General features: G+C 38.5%; 2 protein-coding genes across 2 annotated transcripts; one reads left to right on the top strand and one right to left on the bottom strand.

The window, feature by feature from the left end:
- Positions 1-202: 202 nt before the first annotated feature.
- Positions 203-6,769, top strand: LOC129103573 (gamma-aminobutyric acid receptor subunit rho-1-like). Its single transcript, XM_054614100.1, has 8 exons — positions 203-295; positions 1,206-1,273; positions 1,936-2,159; positions 3,016-3,098; positions 3,558-3,698; positions 4,147-4,299; positions 5,198-5,394; positions 6,323-6,769. Exons 1-8 carry the CDS (start codon positions 214-216, stop codon positions 6,623-6,625), a joined length of 1,251 nt encoding a protein of 416 aa, XP_054470075.1. The 5' UTR covers positions 203-213; the 3' UTR covers positions 6,626-6,769.
- A 3,263-nt stretch (positions 6,770-10,032) lies between these two features.
- LOC129103032 (peptidase M20 domain-containing protein 2-like) lies at positions 10,033-15,014 on the bottom strand. The gene is given in 7 exon segments (XM_054613278.1): positions 10,033-10,208; positions 10,351-10,458; positions 10,666-10,792; positions 11,136-11,290; positions 11,820-11,962; positions 12,067-12,215; positions 14,592-15,014. Coding segments are annotated over 7 exon segments (1,281 nt in total).
- Positions 15,015-21,195: the final 6,181 nt, after the last annotated feature.

Here is a 21,195-nt window from a genome sequence, read left to right as displayed (position 1 = left end):
TGTTCGTTTTTTTTATTTTTTTATTACTGCTGTGAACTTATCAGGTCGCGAAGAGAGACCAGAATGGATGGAGGAGGCGATCAAAAAACTGGAAGGTACATTGTGTTTATTCTTTGAATACAATTGGGACCCACCATATCCCTGAAGGCTCATTGTGACCACACGTGTTTCTATTTTTTGTTTTACAGCCCAATTTACAAACGAAGTCCAGACATGACAAAATCTCTGATGACAAAATCTGAGCAACTCCTGAGGATAGACGACCATGATTTCACCATGAGGCCTGCATTTGGAGGTCAGGAAATTAATCTTACTTCAGTGCTTTTAAATCCAAGGGTGTTATTTGTAGCTCAGAAGTGTTGAGTGCCGGCTGTAGACGCTGTATGCTCAGGAAAAGATTTGTGCAGTGGTCACTGGTTTGGGCCAAACAGTCCTCGGAGCATTAAGCTCTTGGAGATCTTAATGACACAATCAATGCAAGCTGTGCTGGGTTTCCAATTGTAGCGCCGTCCTTTACACTCTTGTGTTAATACACGTCTTTTGCATCATCACTGTGTATTAGAGGGATTTGATGTTAGAAAGGGCACACAGGCTTTTGTATTTACTAAAATATTGTAATGAAATATATATTTATAATCCTTTTAGCTGTCTTTATCTTTTTATTCTTCATTTAAAAACACGAGAGCTGTATTTAAGTACCAAAAAATCAGCCAAGCCATGTGCTGTTTTCATCACCCCGTGACTACTTTAATCACACAACAATCTGCTGCTGAAAACACACCAAGTGACCCTCACAAAATCTTTTAGCTGCGTTTGATTGCTAATATCAAGTATGTCTCAGCTGGAAGTGGAAAAGAGGGCTGTATTTCATCCACCGTTGCATCATCTTTGATCCATTATTGTGACCTAATTGCATTTGTGTACTATTGGTGGATGATGATGCAGAGTAGAATGACTGAAATAGGTCAAAAGTACAATCCGAGCCAGACCGACACAGTCCTGGCGCAAGCAGTTGCTCTATATTTGTGTGAGTCATTGCTCTTTTTGAAACGTGATTTTCATAACAAAAGGGTTCAAACAGTCTCTGTTGGTCACCTCAACTGTTTTACTCACTGTCACATTAAAAATCAGGCAGAGCTCAACAAGCTTCTATGCAGAGACAAAACACTTTGATACATTTCTGACATGAGTCCTTTTTCTTTTAGGTCCTCCAATTCCTGTTGGAGTGGATGTTCAGGTTGAAAGCTTGGACACCATCTCTGAGGTGGATATGGTAAGTATTAAATAGACAGTTGGTATCATTTATTTTAGAATGATGTAGTACAGATTACAATATAAAACATTACACTTATATTTCACTTAATCCTCATTAATTTACGAACATATGATAATAAACACAATGAAATGTAAAAGTTCAACCAGTGGCTCATATTAGCCATCTATTTGGCTTGTGAAAACATTTTCTAGTTGGGGCACAGTTATTATTATTTCACATTTCAGACATTCGTGAGTTAGTTAGCAATTCCACCAAATATCTCAGATGATTTCAAATCATCCAATATTTCTATCAGAGAAAAGTCTAAATAATTAACACAAATGTGTTAGTAAGAACTTTATTTCTTCTGCTTTCCTTCTCATTAATCATCTCACGACCCCACAGATCCAACTTGAAACCCTGTGGAGGGGCTTGACCCATAGGTTGAGCACCTAAACAGCCTAACTGTACATCAAGTAGATAAACTAGCTGCCCGTCACATCCACTAGTTTGACTTTCATACTTAAAGTACGGTGATAATACTTTTCTTTTATTTAAGTAAGATTTTGAATGCAGGTAAATCTTGCAAGTAAAAACTTGTAATGGAGAATTGTACATTGTTGTTTTGGTACTATTACATAAGTAAAGCATTTGAGCACCAGCTTTATTTCTTCCCATAGGACTTTACCATGACACTGTACCTGCGTCACTACTGGAAAGACGAGAGGCTGTCGTTCCCGAGCACCAACAACCAGAGTATGACCTTTGACAGTCGACTGGTGAAGAAAATTTGGGTTCCTGACATGTTCTTCGTTCACTCCAAGCGCTCTTTTATCCACGACACCACCACCGATAACGTCATGCTGAGGGTTTACCCTGACGGCAACGTCCTCTACAGCCTCAGGTAAACACAAGCCTTATCTGAGCCAAGGATGACTAAGTCACACAAGGAGATCCAGATCCTCCCACGAGCACTTCGTATATCTAAAAAAAGACATTTAAGATAAAGATATTGGTCATTCATCACTAAAAAAGAAAACAGTGGTGAAGGGCCATGTTAATTTTCATGTAATGCAAAAAAAAGAGAAAAACATCACGATAAATAAGCTTTTTACATTTGGCATATTAAAAAATTAAGCAATACTCAAAAACACTCCACATAAAAAAATCTAATTGCAGTAATTAGAAATGCTAAAGGTCATTGCTGGTTTACTTTGATGATTTTCACAGCAGACGATGCATTTTGTGAAATAATAACATTTCTGTGTAATTTGCTAATTTACAATCAGTGTAGCAAACAAATGTGACAGTGTCAATTCCCAGCAGGGACTTCTTGTTATTTAATCAGGCAATTAATATATATTTAATATATATTGCTAATTTGCAATCAGTGAATGAAACAAATGTGAAAGTGTCGAGTTATCAGAAGAGAATGACAAATGCTGTTTGACTTTTGTCAATTCCCAGCAGGGACTTCTTGTTATTTAATCAACCAATTAATATATGAACATGTTATGTGTAAAGAAAGTGTGGAGGCCACTTGATGGGGGAATTGGGGGAAAGGGGTTGTATGTGTGAAACATCACTGCTCAAATAGAATAGCATACAAAAATAATAATAATAACAATACAATAAAAGCAGATCTCCTACTTCTTTTGTTCTGGAACAGCCTATATATGGAAATTTGTAAATTTACCATTGCTGAGGAAGTTGAATTACAGTGTTTGTTTTTCTTTGGTTCACTGCTGTTTCTCCTGCAGAGTCACTGTCACCGCCATGTGCAACATGGACCTCAGTCGTTTCCCTCTGGACACTCAAACCTGCTCGCTGGAGATCGAGAGTTGTAAGTGAATTAATCAATAACAAATATTTCAACAAGACAATCGCTTTTTTTCCACTGCTCACATAATGATTCAGAGCACATCATCAGGTCAAAGTTTCCTCTTCACCGCCATTTTTGCCCATAACATCTGAAAAAGTAATGTCTGCATTTCAGTATACAACTTTCATATTCATGTTTCCCAGAGTATGGATTCCAGCCTGTTTGACCTCTCCTCCAGCTCTATCATTATGACAAACTTTTCACGTATATATAGGCTACTGAGCACATACACACCTTTTCACATCCATTTTGTGGATACTATATGAGCTTTTCTCTTGCGCTCTCCTTGTGCCAAAATGTCAAGTTTGCTCCTTGTGCCAAAATGTCAAGTTTGCTCACCAGATATTTCAGTGTTCCCAATAAATATGTTCTGATTTGGTTTGTTACAGATGTGCTCACTTCTACTTCTTTCCCCTCCAGATGCATACACAGACGACGACCTGATGTTGTACTGGAAGAAAGGCAACGAATCCCTGAACACGGACGAGAGAATATCTCTGTCCCAGTTCCTCATTCAGAAATTTCACACCACCACCAAGCTGGCTTTCTACAGCAGCACAGGTACTGTCATCCACAACACAAGCGCTTCTTCTACATACAGTAAACTGAACTGTTTATGCAAATGGTCCAAATGTGTGCATAATGCATGTCAAATCTAGATCACAATTGAATTACAACTTCAATGGATATCATTTATTTTATAAGGATCGAGTCTTCCTTAAATATCCTTTGAACTTCACACCAAGAAGAATGTACAAATATTTAATCCTTACAGCGAAACAAAGTGAATCTAACTACTGCCAACTACTTGTACGCTGCTGGAAAGCCACTGTGACGGCCCTGCAGCCTTCTTATAACCACATGTCACTTTCTAGCTCCATAGAGCAACCTCCAGCACAAAAAGGATTTTGTGTCTTATCTCTCCCTGCCACAATAGCTGGGAACCTTGGCTTTGAGTGTATCGGCAGCTAACATATGACAATGTAATGGTGATATTTCTTCTTCCCAGGCTGGTACAATCGTTTGTACATCCACTTCACCCTGCGGCGCCACATCTTCTTCTTCCTGCTGCAGACCTACTTCCCTGCTACTCTGATGGTCATGCTGTCCTGGGTGTCCTTCTGGATTGACCGCAGGGCCGTCCCTGCCAGGGTGCCACTTGGTAGGATAGTTTCTTTACAGGGCACGGCCTCAGCAAAGAAACCTAGCTTTACAAAAATATTATTTAGTGTGAGAAATTAAAACTTAAACCAGCTCCCAACCTCTTAGTGAACCAAATTTTGGAAAAGTGTGTCCACAAAACCGGCCTGTCAAGCTTATTCATTATTATGTCTCCCTTTGTTGCTAGGCAACCGGCTGAGATTCCAGAAAGTTACTGGCCCTGGGCAAGACATGCACCAAAATATTGAAATTGCAAATTGTTTTTCTTACACTTCAGATAATCAAACAAGATATAACATTTTAATTAGTGAGCTTTAGAAGTGCTGGTGGGCAGTTTGCTTAGGTTAGCTAAAGACAGGAAGTACGCAAGTACACCTTGTCACAGGTTGTCCATGAGCTGTGAGCAGATTAAAGAGTGATTTTCCAGTCTTGGTTGTATGTTTTGAACTTTTTTTTTTTATTGGACTGAAGAGGTAAAAGGTTATTTCATGTGAATAAAGCAAAGATTAGAGAAAAATCTGAGAAATATGTTTTTTAGTTTTGTCCTTCACAATCTATTTGACTTCTCGTGACCCTTCATATTTTTCCTGTGAATCTTTCATGTGTTCCTGACCCACACCTTATTGAGCAAATTATTAAATAAATGTTGTTGCAGCTGAGACTGACCAGTGACCTTCCTGATGAAGTGGAAGAGCAATAAAAAAACGTTCCTACAGTGATTAATAAACTAATGGATCAGATAAAAAAACTAAACAAGTACACAAAAAATATATATATATATTACAGCATCACAAATTTAAACACAATATATATTTCTAATGTACAGCCCTTTCTATGATATGTAGCATTGAGTTTTAGCTTGACAAGCATGACTAAACTGTTTGTGTATTTCACTACAGGCATCACCACGGTGCTGACCATGTCCACCATCATTACCGGGGTCAACGCCTCCATGCCGCGGGTCTCCTACATCAAGGCAGTGGACATTTACCTCTGGGTCAGTTTTGTCTTTGTGTTCCTGTCGGTGATAGAGTACGCGGCAGTCAACTACCTCTCCACCGTACAGGAGAGGAAAGAGAGGAAACTGAGGGAGAGGGTAAGTGATGTTTAATGTGACTTCTTCTTGTGGTTGTCCATCGCCTGCAGTTAAAAACACGGTTAACTTAGAAATGTTGAATAACAACATTTTAATAACAGTAAAAACGTATTTATTATTACTGAGTGATGAAACCACATTTGTTTTCATACAGGATGTAAATTATGAATGTGTGATAAACTCGTTATCTTTTCTTTTTTTTAGATTTGCAAGGAAAAATAAGGAAACAAATGCCGTGATGTTTTCATAAATTATTAATAACGACGTTTGACTGTGAAACAAACATTTTTGTCTTGTTTAATGCTGATTTTTCCCCCTGAATTAACCCTCGCTACATATATTCGTTACAGTTGATGATAAAACTCTAGGTACACCCTGTAATAGCTGCAGATAGGATTTTCTCATTAAAAGCTAGGAAGGAGACGGCTGAAGTGAAATGAAACAGACACATTTAAAGCCCTCTGTAAGTCAACACAGGACAAGGCTGACCTGATTTTACATAAAAATATTTTACACATTAATATATTTCTAAACTGTCAGAAACATGAATTAATACTTAATGCGTGTTTCCAATAAACAGATAAATATTTTTCTAAATTGGCTCACTTTAAACAGTTCTCGAGGCTATGGCAAATTATTTCTGGGACTACGGCTCGCGTACTATACTGATATTCTTCATCTGCCAAATGTTGCAGCATATGGAGCCAAATTGCCCACGTACCCCGAGGAACATTTCTAGCACAAACATCCTTCTATTAATGTTTCATGCAAAAGTTATTTAAAGGCCCTGATTGAGCAGAAAAATGCTAGAAATTAAACAAACTAAAGTATTTATAATCTTTCAGTTTATGGCTTTACAGATAACACTGTTTAGAATAAACTGATCATAAAGTGTAAAAATAATTGTGTTTCTTTTATACCTCTCTAGCTGCCGTGTACATGCGGCATTGGCAACCCGGACGACATGATGATCGACCCCCAGATCACTGGCTATGGGTCCATGGATGTCAACAACACGGGGAATTATGGGATGCCAGAGAACGGAGGTCGCCAGGATCGGATGTTGGCCCAGGTGTCTCTGAATGACCCGCAGATCGCAGGCCAGGTTAAGCCATCCAGAGGCTACGTGAACATCTGGATAGACACCCACGCCATAGACAAGTACTCGAGGGTTGTGTTCCCTGGAGCGTACATCCTCTTTAACATCATCTATTGGTCCATCTACTCGTAACCCGGGATGAAGAAGTAGACTCCAGGAGCTTGGTTAAATCGTGAAAGAGCAGGAAAAAAACCCATTGCATTTGATGCTGTTCAGAAAGAGAAACTGCACTTAAGATGCATGGGGACCATTGGCAGATTGGTGACCATTGCCTTCTCAACCCAGCCACTTAAAACATGAGAGTTTAGAAATGAGCTGATGACAAACAGGACAGTCGTTGTCCTCTCTGGTTTTGTCCATCAAATCGATGTGGTTTCATGTTGTAACTATAATGCCATTGATGGAAAGATGTTTGGACTGACTGCACTAAGAGAAATTAACCTGTGTAACTGTGTTTTTTAACTCAGAGACATTTCAGTTTTCGATGCAGTGACTTTTTGACCACATTTCAAAACCTGAAATGTGAACTGAAAACGGATTTCTGACATTTCCAGAGTATGGACGGATTCCTTCAACTTTGCATATGAACTGGACTTGACAATCAATGTCAAACCAAAAATACGTTAAGGAATAGTTTGGCTTATTTGCTTTCTTACGGAAAGTTAGATTAGACATGAGAGTGGTATTTCTTGGCTTAGAAAACGAATGAGAGCCACTTCCCAAAATGTGGGAGTAATTCTTTAAAAAACCTGCTCTTCTGATTATTCTAAAAGTTTGATCTTTCTTTTGCAGCACGTTAGTACGATTCAGTATGTGTTACTTTTTCTTGTGATCTTTGTATCAATGCATTTATTTTGCTCTCAAGCTACTTACTGCGTTGCATTTGTGATTTGATAAAGTTCAGCAAAAAGAAAAAATAATGCTGTCTATTAAAAACACAAATGTAAAAATATGTCAAGTAAATCCCAAACACTGATTATGGTATTGACTTTTTAAAAATGTCTTTATTTCTTCTTTTTTTCATACAGCTGAAGCTCATGTCCTCTGTTTGGTGTTGTGGGGCTTTGAGGTTCACTGCGACCTGTTAGTTGCTAGTTTAATCGTCTTTTTCAGCTTAAAACAACTTTATACTCTGTTAGGCAAAAGATATATCAAAATATATTTTGGTGGTTCACAATTTAATGAGAAAACATACAGATTTTAAATAAAACTCTTGAAAAATGTTATATGTGGGAAAAATGTTTAATAAATGTTTTGTTTTCTGAATATATGAAAATTATTTGAGCAGAGCTTAGATGCTGAACAACACGATCACAATACTGTACATTTTAAATCTCCATGTAATACATTTAGTTTGTACAAATATAAATGGATTGAGATGCATGGCTGAATATTGCTTTTTCTGAATATTGCTTCTGCAGACATCAATTAAAATCTGCTAAAACATAATTCTGGTATGACCTCTGAAGTCTCGGTGCCAAATTTTCATCCTATTTTTATGCTCTCTTATACAGTGTATTTCAACAGTGCTGGAGGATAAGCTTTCACAGTTATTAGAAATTGGATTGCCACCAGCGTCAGGGTCTCTCTTCTTTCTATAGCACAGGTCTGATTGCTGATGAGCTTTCATACCAAATCATATAAACTGCATATTCTGTAATACCATTATCTGCTCACATGTGTCGTTAAGGGATATATTAAGCCATTTTTCAGATTTCTCCCAGCCAATCTTGTGGATTATGATGAACGTTTCTTCCTTTTTTTTTTTAAACTTTTCTTTTTATCAAAGTAACACCCAAAGGGAAAGTTGACGATTCAAACTTTTTGCACCATCATCCCTCAACAAAAACTTGGAACAAAGGCATCCCTGCACATGAAAGACATGAAAAGGATAAAAGCATCAAAAAGATGCCCAGATGTGCCACTACATCTAAGACCTCCCAAGGGAAGCCAAGGTTTTGATGTGCTGCTGAAGGCATGTCTGGAAATCAAAATGAATATACAGGTCATGAGTGGAAAATTACATACAATTATAGTGCAAGTAATCTCTGTCCGTCTGTCTGTGTATTTGATGCAATTTGGATGCGAGACATGTTCAATATTAATAAACTAATTAAACAAGTTCTCTGTTCAGTAGCAGGAGCAGGCTTCAGGGTCGTCTGCAGCTGGCCTAGATCGCAGCTCTGCAGTTCACTTTTGCTGCTGGATGCTGAATATGTGTCATGGAGGCTGGATAAGTAAAGTTACCGCCATACTCTTCTTCACTTCCCTGGGGTCAACACGAGCAGATAGCCAATTGCAAGCAGAATTGAACCAGAGTGCATGCACTGGACTTTCTGACCGTCTAGTGAGCCACGGCTTGGGTGTGTTTTTCACCCGTGACTAAGACTGTAGTTGCCCAGTTAAGTCTTGACTACTAACTTATAACACTAATGTTACTGGTAGCAAAATACCCCTGCTAATTAAATCTGTGCCCTACTAGTGTTTACGTAAGTGTATTTCACCAAAGTTTCTGACTGCAGGTAACGGCGATTTGGGTTTGTCGAGGGTGGATTTAGTGATCTGGGACCCCCAGGCAAACACCGTCTTGTTTTTTTTTTCTCACCCTTTCTCTAGCTGGGAATGTTGGTATCTGCAGTGGTGGAAAAAGTAGGCCTACTCAAAAGTAAGACTGCAGGGGTTTAACTGTGCTTAATACAGCACAATAAAAGCCCTGCATTCAAATTTTTACTTCAAGTGAAAAGTGAAAGTGAGACATTCTCAGCATAATTTTCTTAACTCTGTTCAAGATGGAGCTTTTAAATTCTAATATGATGCTATAAAGTTTAATGAATAATAATAAATCTGCAACATAAATTGTAACATTTCTAATGCAGTGCTATTGTTTTCCTCTGAAGTAGAAGTACATAGTAAATAGTAGGCTATACAGTTGAATTGCATACTTTTAAGCACTTTGGGGGCCCTTTTGTAATTTATTTTGGGGTAAAAGGAGTTAGAATAGTGACACAATTCAATACTTTTCGTATTTATCTAAATAATGACAGGTGGTGCTTTCCCCTAAATGCTTACACTTCTTAGTTTAGCATGCCACCATTTGTTAATCAGCACTAAACAAGAACTACAGTTAAGGATGATATGAATGGGATAAGTTTTGCAGGTACTTTGGTCAAAAACCATAGTATAGGACAAATTCAAATGTTGACCTTATTTTGACAGAAATCCATAAAAAAAAAAAAAGATTTCAACCTCATGGTGGCGCTGGAGGAAAAGCAAGGTTTCATAATCACCATGAATATTTGTTCACAATTTCATTTTAATTAATCCAATAGTTGTTGAAATATTTCCGTCTGGAACAGAGTGACTTACAATACAACAGACTTCATGACACAAACTGATAACTAGAAGCGAACTAGAACCTGCTTACACTTTTAAGAAGCCTTCATTTTACCTTTTATTTAACATTTAGGCGTTAAAGCCCAACACAACTCCGACGAAATTGTCAGCTATAAAATGTCTAATTATTACTAAAGTAATTGTATTTATGGAGCTGTCAGAGCTTTATCGCTGCCTTTTAGTCGTTTCTCCTGTTTCAGTTTGGCCAGGCTGAAGTCCTCCCTCACTTGCCTCAGCAGATCGGGGCAGCACACTACATCCACAGCTGTCATAGCCAGGGCTGTAGCTGTCCTCAGGGTGAACAACTGGGCCTTTTCAGCTCCTGGCACCGGGTGAAAGAGCAGAGGAGGAAAATAAAGCAAGAAACTTAAGAGACAAACCGAGGGACCTGGAAAGATGATGATGTCTGAAATCGTCTGATCGTAGTGCAATCCAATTTTATCACAAGAGAAAGACTGCCGTACCTGCTGCTTCGGTGTATTCCTCCGTGTGGTTAAACGCGTCGGTGCAGATGTAGAAGAAAGGATGGATACCGGGGACTATGAATGATACGTTGCCAAAGTCTGTGGAACCTGCCAGATAATTAATTAGAAATACATTGTGATGGATATTCTTTGTTGATTAGGTGAACAACAAAAAAGACAATCTGTGGAGAAAAAAAACCAAGATTGCTGTACTGCTGTTCCCCTTTTCACATTTCTTCTGCACAAAGCAGATACAGAAAGATATTCTTAAGTGTAAATAATATCTGTATCTGTATTTTATGTATTTTTACATACCAGAGAAGGTGGCTGACTGCTCTTGAAACTGAATCCCCAAAGCTTTTCCATTTATTTCATACAGGTTTGCCAGTGTGGCATTAGGCAGAATGTTATAATAGCAATGGCTTGGGTAGGTTATCTCCACCTGAAGGAAACACAAGTATGCAGTCATTCATAAAATGAAAGGTGCGAAAATAAAGATTACTATAGTACACCACGTAATGAAGAGCCCCATGCGTGCTCTGTAATGTGAGTTCAACCTGCTTGAAGCAAGGGCAGACGTAGGAGAAAAGCAGCCTGAAGAGAACGGTGAGTTATGCAACAGTAGAACAACACTCGGAGCATAATTACTGGGCTACGTTAAAAAGGGCATTGTTATATAACAGAAGAGTCAACACCAGCGTTGCGTTGCTCAGATATATATCAATATACACTGTGTGTTCTTACAGCGCTGCTAGAGGGAAGACAGCGTCTTTAGGTCAGCTTACTTGGCAGCCGGTGGCAACAGCAGCTGCCCTGAAGCAAGCCTCCGCTTTGGCCTTCAGGTCACAAAGATCCTTAACCTGCGGCGAGCGCAGATAAAACTCTAACTCAGTGTAGGCAGGGATAATGTTGGGCTTCTCCCCTCCATGTTTGATGATGCCTGTAGTGGAGGAAATGGAAAAAATAGATGATAAGATTGGATGCATCCATAACACTGAACTATTGCACTACTGGTTGGACTTTGAGTCTTTCCTGATTACTATTAGAGCTGAAACATCCATTTGAAAAGGCAAATTAAAATTAGTTGGATACTTGGAAAAATTGCCTCTTTTGGTTGCTATCCTCTATGAATTTGTGTTCAGCTGTTAGTGTATAACTTCCCTGTAATATGAAGACAACACATAGAGGTACAAATGTGCAAAAGTTATTGGATGCTCATTTGTGAGCATTCATTTCTAACTCCGAAATCGCACCTCAAGCGTCATCCAACACATAATACACATGCTTCATCAGCAGATGGATTTTTCCTGTTTGTCATGGAACTTCAGATGTTTAAGTTTCAATTTTTTTTTTTTAGTACATTAAGGACTTCTCATACATGTCGGTTTAAGCAAAAACGGACCTTGGGGTGAAATGGTTTTGAATGAACTTTGAAGCTCAGCTGATCACAGTTGCTGCCTGTTCCTCACCGTGAAGCCTCCACTCTGGCTTGAGTTGCTGTCTGAGTGCAGAGAGATTGCTGTAGGCCAGAACAGCAGCATCCAGGGCATTCACTCCCTCCCAGGGGTACGCAGAGGCATGGGATGCCTTCCCGTGGTACTTCACTGACACCCTGTGTAACGTCAACATAGCGGCTTCAGGGTGATCTGAAATATGTAGAAGTTAAAGGGCACAGAACAAGTTGTGAATCCATAAATGCTTTGAACAGGAATTTACCCATCGAGTGCGACACAGGGCAGGAATGACACATCCTGCTGAGCTGGGTGAGCCATGAAGACGAGGTCGACGTCAGCGAAGGCTCCTGCATTGATCAAGTCAATCTTTCCTCCTATATCTTCCTCTGCAGGAGTTCCCAGAACTGTTATCTGGTGTAAAAAGTGTTTAATTCAGTCATTTGACATCATCATGTCAGCTCATGTGTGTCAGTCAGCCTCACCGGACAAATGAGACACTAATAAGGTGGAAGTTCACTCTTGACATGGAAACAGTGGTTTTAGCTCAAGTTCCACTTACTAGCTTTTTCAGATTACACGAAATTCAGTTTATAATAGCTGTCTTAGTGGATGGACTTTGCTTCAAACGTAACCAAAGACCGCCATCTTTAAAAGAGACAGTGGTTACAAATCTCTCCCTTTCAAAAAGGACCACGTCTTCTCCATACCTCAGCCATCTTCATGACAACTGACTCAGCAAACACTCGTTAACTGGGGTAGACTGCAAGACGCAGTTGAAAGCTCCAGAAAGACAGAAACACTTGAATAAGAATCGGCTTAATGTGCCAAGTATGCGTGTACAAACAAGGAATATGATTCCTGATTAGCTTTCAACTGCATCTAGCACTCTTCGTCAGTTGACAGGTTTTTGATCAGTCAGTTGTCATGGAGATGGCTTAGGTATGTGGAAGCAATGAAAGAAAAGAAAAAAATTAAAATTGAGCTAGGCAAAATGAATAAATAAAACAGATTTACCAAACTGTCTATACAGAAATAAACATTAATCTGTAATATGTTTATGTTACACCTGTTACATAGATAAATAATTATTCTGTTTTGCACATACATCAGAACAATATACACACTTTTGTTCAAATGAAAAGTATTCAGATGCTAAATACGCTCATATATAAATCACAACACTTTTCAGTGTAATTACTGGAGTGCAAATGTTGATTGTTTGTGGACTCGCATAATGTATAGGCATGCTACTGGGATGTTGAAAAATATAAAAAGGTTACGGAATAAACTATTATAGGGGCAATACAATGAAATGTGGTTTCTGGTGGCTGTCTTTTATTGGCTGAAGGAACATTTTCACTTCATCTGTGTTCACTGAAGGAGTTATGGAGATTTTACTGCACTTATCCTATTCGTAGTAGTTTGTAGCACTTATTGTATTCGTATTAGTCTGTTGCAATTATTGTTTTCGTAGTAATTTGCCTCTGCACTATACTTTTGCTCTGGTTTATGCTTTAAGATGCTTGTTTAAGAAAGGAGATGCACTTATGACTTCTGGTGACTAGTAGTTCTCTTGAATACCTATGTTGAATACACTTCCTGTAAGTCGCTTTGGATAAAAGCGTCTGCTAAATGACTGTAATGTAATGTAATGTAATGTAAGTCAAATCATTAACCCTTATTAATCACTAGGGAAATTTTGACTTTTCATTTTCAATTTTAAAAAAAGTTTGAGCATTCTTTTAATTAGTTCTGATTTTTGAATAATTTTGGCTAATGGTTGTATTTATGCATATGGCATATATTTTGGCAAGGATGAGATTTATTTTAATACATTTTGTAAGTTCAACCACTTATTGTAAGTCGCTTTGGATAAAAGCGTCTGCTAAATGACTGTAATGTAATGTAATGTAATGTAATGTACAATGAAATGTGGTTTCTGGTCTTTTATTGGCTGAAGGAACATTTCCACTTCATCTGTGTTCACTGAAGGAGTTATGGAGATTTTACTGTACTTATCCTATTCGTAGTAGTTTGTAGCACTTATTGTATTCGTATTAGTCTGTTGCAATTATTGTCTTCGTAGTAACTTGCCTCTGCACTATACTTTTGCTCTGGTTTATGCTTTAAGATGCTTGTTTAAGAAAGGAGATGCACTTATGACTTCTGGTGACTAGTAGTTCTCTATGTTGAATACACTTATTGTAAGTCGCTTTGGATAAAAGCGTCTGCTAAATGACTGTAATGTAATGTAATGTAATATAATGTATTGTAATGTACAATGAAATGTGGTTTCTGGTCTTTTATTGGCTGAAGGAACATTTCCTGGTGAAAGCTGGAGGTTTAATTATGAGTTAACATGCCACAAGTCAAACGTTGACAGCTCACTTTTATGTTGATGACTTACAATCTCCATAACTCCTTCAGTGAACACAGATGAAGTTCATCTGTGTTCACTGAAGGAGTTATGGAGATTGTAAGTCATCAACATAAAATAAATATAAAACAGTGAGCTGTCAACGTTTGACCTTGTGGCTGGTTACCTTCATAATGGTTACCTTCCTCCTTCACTGGTTACCTTCTCTGGTTACCTTCACTGGTTACCTTCACTGGTTACCTTCACTGGTTACCTTCTCTGGTTACCTTCACTGGTTACCTTCACTGGTTACCTTCACTGGTTACCTTCTGGTTACCTTCACTGGTTACCTTCACTGTTACCTTCACTGGTTGGTTACCTTCTCTGGTTACCTTCACTGGTTACCTTCACTGGTTACCTTCACTGGTTACCTTCACTGGTTACCTTCAGTCTGTGGTCTCAGTCTGCGTCTCTAAAGCAGCTTTCAGCCCCAGAGCCGCCGCAGCTCCGACCTCTGCGACCAGGTTGTGCCCGCAGGCGTGCCCGATAATCGGGAGCGCGTCGTACTCGCACAGGAACCCCACATTCAGCACCGGCTCTCCACCTCCCTCCACCTCCACCTCCACCTCCGGACCCCACACGGCCCTGAAGGCGGTCGGTAGTGTGTAGTGAGCCTCCACCCTCCATGTCTGGTCCTGAGAGAAGAAGCGCACCAGTGTGTCGTGCGCGTATTTCTCCTGTCCGGCGAGTTCAGGACGTTTCCAAATGTCCCGACTCAAAGTGTGCAGCTCGTCTGTATGCGTGTTTATGCAGCGATGCACGGCGGCCTTCATCTGCTGCAGGGGGGCCTCCATGTGGACGAGCTGTGTCCCTCCCTGTGCAGGGGAGGAGGGGAGGAGGGGAGCAACCAGGATGACACGTGATTCTGCTTTCATTCTGCCTGATACTCTAAGATAAGATAAGATAAGATAAGGTAAGATAAGGTAAGATAAGATAAGATAAGATAAGGTAAGGTAAGATAAGGTAAGATAAGGTAAGATAAGATAAGGTAAGGTAAGATAAGATAAGATAAGATAAGATGTAAGGTAAGGTAAGGTAAGGTAAGATAAGATAAGATAAGGTAAGGTAAGGTAAGATAAGGTAAGGTAAGGTAAGGTAAGGTAAGATAAGAAGATAAGATAAGGTAAGGTAAGGTAAGGTAAGATAAGGTAAGATAAGATAAGGTAAGGTAAGATAAGGTAAGATAAGGTAAGATAAGATAAGATAAGGTAAGGTAAGGTAAGGTAAGGTAAGATAAGATAAGATAAGATAAGATAAGGTAAGATAAGATAAGGTAAGGTAAGATAAGTAAGGTAAGATAAGGTAAGGTAAGGTAAGATAAGATAAGATAAGGTAAGGTAAGGTAAGGTAAGGTAAGGTAAGATAAGGTAAGGTAAGGTAAGAAGATAAGATAAGGTAAGATAAGATAAGATAAGGTAAGGTAAGGTAAGGTAAGATAAGGTAAGATAAGGTAAGGTAAGGTAAGGTATAAGGTAAGGTAAGATAAGATAAGGTAAGGTAAGATAAGATAAGATAAGATAAGATAAGGTAAGGTAAGGTAAGGTAAGATAAGGTAAGGTAAGGTAAGGTAAGGTAAGGTAAGGTAAGGTAAGATAAGGTAAGATAAGATAAGGTAAGGTAAGGTAAGGTAAGGTAAGGTAAGATAAGGTAAGGTAAGGTAAGATAAGATAAGGTAAGGTAAGGTAAGGTAAGATAAGATAAGATAATCCTTCCACCTCTTCAGGAAGTAAGGACATAGTAAAGAAAGACAAGATAAAAATAAAAATCCTATGAAAAACTAAAAAATAAAAATAAAAAAACAAGTATTATAAATAAGCAATAAAAACAGTAGAAAAACAAAATAGCTGAAATATAATATTTACAGACAGAAAAAAACTTTTAAACTATTATTGCACAGTGTTTTTATTGTCATGTGTCATGTGGTCTGCTGGGATGGTAAGCCTGACAGCATTACATTACATTACATTACAGTCATTTAGCAGACGCTTTTATCCAAAGGATATGAAGTTAAATGTTCATATCTTCAGCCATAAAAGATGACAGAAACCACATTTCATTGTACATTACTTACAACATTATGTACATCATTTAAAATCCAAAGCGACTTACAATAAGTGGTTGCCAAAATATTAAAATGAATCCATCCTTGCAAAATATATGCCATATGCATAAATACAACCATTAGCCAAAATTATTCAAAAATCAGAACTAATTAAAAGAATGCTCAAGGTTTTTCATCAGGGATGACAGCTTGGCCATCATTAAATTGAAAATGAAAAGTCAAAATTTCCCTAGTGATTAATAAGGGTTAATGATTTGACTTACATTACATTACATTACATTACATTACAGTCATTTAGCAGACGCTTTTATCCAAAGCGACTTACAGGAAGTGTATTCAACATAGGTATTCAAGAGAACTACTAGTCACCAGAAGTCATAAGTGCATCTCCTTTCTTAAACAAGCATCTTAAAGCATAAACCAGAGCAAAAGTATAGTGCAGAGGCAAATTACTACGAAAACAACAATTGCAACAAACTAATACGAATACAATAAGTGCTACAAACTACTACGAATAGGATAAGTGCAGTAAACTAATACGAATTCAATAAGTGCTGAAGGCTCAGGGTAGTACTTCTTGAAGAGGTGAGTTCTATCTTAATGTTCAAATGTTAATGTTGCAGCTGATAAAGATGTGGAGCTAATTTAGGTCGATATAGATGGAAAGAGTATTTATTTATAATCTCAGCGCCCCCCCCAAAAATGTGTTATAATGCCTTTTTTTTATTATTATTTATGTGTCATGTTCTTTGTATTTTGGAAAATCATGTAATATATTGGTGTCAATTTCAAGTTAAACTTAAAAAAGCTTGTTTCTTTATTAAAAACATGCATTTTTTTTTATTGACCCAATATAAATATTTTAAATAACATTACAACCTTTTTTGGTGACTCAAAGTAAATGTTAATATGACATCTATTTTACTGTGTCATAAAAATAGGGTTTTTTTTAGGGTTGTGATTGGAGACCTTGTGGTTTTTATGCTCATGGGAACTGGGTCAGTTGTACCCAGTACTGGGTCAGTACCTGGTTGAACCAGAACTAGATACCACGATTAACCCAGTATTTTTCACTATACCATTACCACAGCTTAGAGCAAGATAATGAGCAAAAAACTATTACTAAACTGAGATATAATGAGAGACTTTTTACTGCAACCTTTTTTTCAATGTTAGTCAAATCAAATTGATGCTTCCCCACTGTGTTTAACTTTATCAGATTCAATCACAAGCCAATCCAACAACAGCAAAAGTAGGCTGGGGCTAAAATCCTTCTCCATCTGTCTGTTACCACACTAGAGGGACCCAGAGTGACATACTTTGGTAGAAGGCTCCTTCTGCTCATGGACCTGCATTTAATTAGCAGTGAATATAAATCTGTATTCTGCTGTGTTTCACATTTCAACCTTGAAACATTTCAATGAATAGAGAAACCATGAGAGAATTCTATTACTTTTCTATTTATTAATTAAATTATTTCCTGTAGCTTCTCCGAAAGAATAGCAGAAAGAAAACACTGCAGCCTTGCTGAAGAGGGACTAACTGAGAGCCCTGTAAAAAATAAGGTAAATTAGCGCTGAATGAATAAAGACGAAGCTCCACAGCTGTCACACACCCAGCGAGTGTGTGTGTGTGTGTGTGTGTGTGTCTGAGTGTGTGTGGGAGAGAGCAGGTGTACATGTATGTGTTTTCTGTCTGTATTTGAGTTGGAAGTTAATTGGGGGCGCTGTCAGTCACAGGAGGAGACATGTTGAACAACGCTGAGCAAGCTGACATGTGACACGGCCTGTCTGTCAGCTTACTTTACGCCCCGCCGGTGATGCCGACACTCTCCATTGTGTATCAATTAAGTGACATCGAAGGGAGGCATCCATGTGTCACTCCATTGTCTTATTCAGGGCTTTGCCCTGTGAGCATGTGTTTAATTTCCCATGATTACACATGTTTTTTGAGCAGTGCTTCCAAAAAACCTGAGATTTTTTGTGTAAATGTTAATTTAAGACTGCTTTAATTCAGTCTCAAATGGTGCATCATATAGATTCTGATAATAAAATAGTTGCAGGAAGATCTGCCCAACAGACAACAGTAAAAGCGATTGCATCCATCAAGTGACTCAACAAATAAAATCTTGCATGACACTCTCAGCTCTTGTGTGTTAACAAGCGTTCAATGTTTCAATCAGCATAGATATTTTAGTTTGAGCCACTAGGCATCACACCCAGCCAGAGAGATGCATGAGTTGTGATATATGCGTCACAACAGCAGGAAGGCTTGTTTGACAGCCACAAATGGATGTGCTCCCGATGACAGTATTCAGTCTCTGAAATGGGGGATGAAACAAACAACAGACTTTGCTTGGGTGTGTTTGCGTGTCCGTTGCCACAGCACAGAGTGTGGTCCTCATATTAATGTGTTTGTGCCTCTGCTCCAGCCTCAAAGTATGGAAGCCCAAACCGGGGAAAAGAGTTAGTGATTAAATAAAATGAATGATATGAAATTATTTTGACTCTTTTATTTTAATTAATAATACTTAATTAATATTCATAAGAAGACATACTAAATGCACATGATCCATTTTTAAGGCATCAGTTTTAACTTATTGATAGTCTGATCTTTGGCATCATGGCATAACAACCCACAATTCAATACTGTTGCACCAAAATAATATTTTTAACTGAGGAATTCTTTGCCTTTGCCTACCAGTTGTGTTTGACTGATACAAAATAATTTACTGTATGGCACTTTAAGAAGTGTTTTCCAGGAATGCTATAGATTTGAATAAGCTCATCTAAGTCCCTTATTCCTGTACCAGTTGCCCAAAATGTGGTCTGGTGTGAAACCAGATAAAGATGGAATAAAACCTTTGAGCTTTAACCTGAGAGTATATTTTAAAACAGTACATTTTCTCCCTGCAACTCATCCCTGGTTCCTTTTTTTGTTTTTTAGAGGCCAGTAGTTTACTAAAAAAACAACAACACTAATAGGAAAGTCTGAAAAAATAAACCCAGGTTGGACTACAAGTCATGTATACCTACTATTTTGCAAACCATATGCTGCAGTGGTTTAAAAATGTACTATACTACTAGACATTTTGATACATCATGAACATTTACATTTTTTTAATGAAACCTTGTCATCTTCTTTCTTTTCCGCATAAATCAGCCACCATATCAGCCTCAACTTTATGAGTTAATTTTCTTTCCGACAGACAAATATGAACCCTGACAAGTCATTGATGAGCCTGATTTTAAACATGAGGTTCCAGCTGACTGGAAGGAACTGACAACGTGTCAGTCGTGCTTGCTCTGTCCTGTCAGCATCACTACCTAACAAAATGCACCCTTAGAGGAGTCCCCCGGAAATCCAGCCTGCAACGTTCGATATCGCACAGCAAGCTGCTTGGTAGTTGGAAAATATCACCCGAGGGCCTGAGAAATATGAGTGTGCATGTGTGTGGGTGCATGTGCTACTTGACAGTCCTTAATGTCACATCAGTGCACACAGTGTGCCTCTGCGTTCTCCGAGCTGGAATACATTAACACCTCGGTTTATCAAGTCTTCCTGCATCTTCAGGCGGTGGAGTGGGGGTGGGATGTCACCGCACAACATTTGTTCTTGTTTTTATGATGGTTTATGATGGAACTTAGCTTCAGTCTGGTCTCTGAATAATGTAGCCCTACATAAAACAACTATTTTTTACACTGTCAGGGCTTATGCATATGAATTCTATTAAACATGTTTCTTATTGAAAGCCGTAATCTACATTATCCATGTATATTATTGTCTATTTTTATTCTAAATTAAACAGCGTATCACTGCTTCTAATCATTTCCAGTAAATAGGAGCTTTTACATTTTATGTTCCTAACACCCTTGTAAGAAAAAACCTCTGGCCCACAGATAGTGACACATTTTATGTTCTCGGGTTACAACAGACAGGAAGTGATTTGTTTGTAATGGATGGAAGATGGACTTAATAGTATACACAGGCAGGAGAAGCCATGATTGCTCTGCAGAAAAACAAGAGGGAACAAAATACAACGGTAGATTTGGATAAAGAGCTGTCATAACGATATTCACATTGCGTAAAGTGATAATGTCTCATCAAAATACAAAATCAGATTGCTGTTTGAACAGAAAACATTTTCCCTGTCTTCAGTCTGAATTGTATGCTTTTTTTTCTGTCTGCACAGCTAGCAGTGCCCTTTCTTTGTGCGACAACGCTGAAAAGGCTGCTGTCTTCCCCCATAACATCAACCTTTGTGGGCCGTGTGTAGAACAGTGGGAGTGCGAGGAGTCCCTCCACAGAGGCGCTGCAATCAGACAGCAGGGTGTGTGCAAAGTGGAGCTGAAGTGCCGACTTGAACTTTCACTAAGTTGTTGTGCTGGATGGATTTTTATGATGACAGCAAATAAATCTGAAATGCTTTATTCCTCAAATTACACTCACTGTACACCAAGCAGATACGTCTATATTAAGGTTTTCTTGTAGATTACACCTCTTTTTACATCAGTAACAGTAAGCTGTAGTTGAAAAGGAGAAGAATTGTTGAAAATAATTGCTAAACCCAGAGACAGTTGACATATTGATTGTGCAGAACAGACCACAGCTTAGCCTGATTTCCATACGACCCACATGTATTGAATTTGAAAGGTTTGATACTTTCCTTGGTGCACTGTAGGCTTACTGTGTTCAAAATTCACTCCGTGAGTTACTGAGGGGGGCAGGATAAATTTCAGTTTTCTGCTCCAGAGGAGGGAAGAAACACCTCCTTCTCTTCAGAGGATCTCCCAGCTCTGATAATTGCCACGAGCACAAACCGTTTAAATAAAACATTGAATGGTTAGATGCCAGACAACTGGGGGGCCAAAGCCCTGCAGAGAGGACTGGGGGATTAATTAGGGTTCAGTATT

This window comes from Anoplopoma fimbria, chromosome 15, assembly GCF_027596085.1.
Source record: "Anoplopoma fimbria isolate UVic2021 breed Golden Eagle Sablefish chromosome 15, Afim_UVic_2022, whole genome shotgun sequence".
In the NCBI taxonomy this organism is placed as follows: Eukaryota; Metazoa; Chordata; class Actinopteri; order Perciformes; family Anoplopomatidae; genus Anoplopoma; species Anoplopoma fimbria.
The sequence above is the reverse complement of the archived record's forward strand: the minus strand, read 5'-3'. Positions and strand labels throughout refer to the sequence as shown.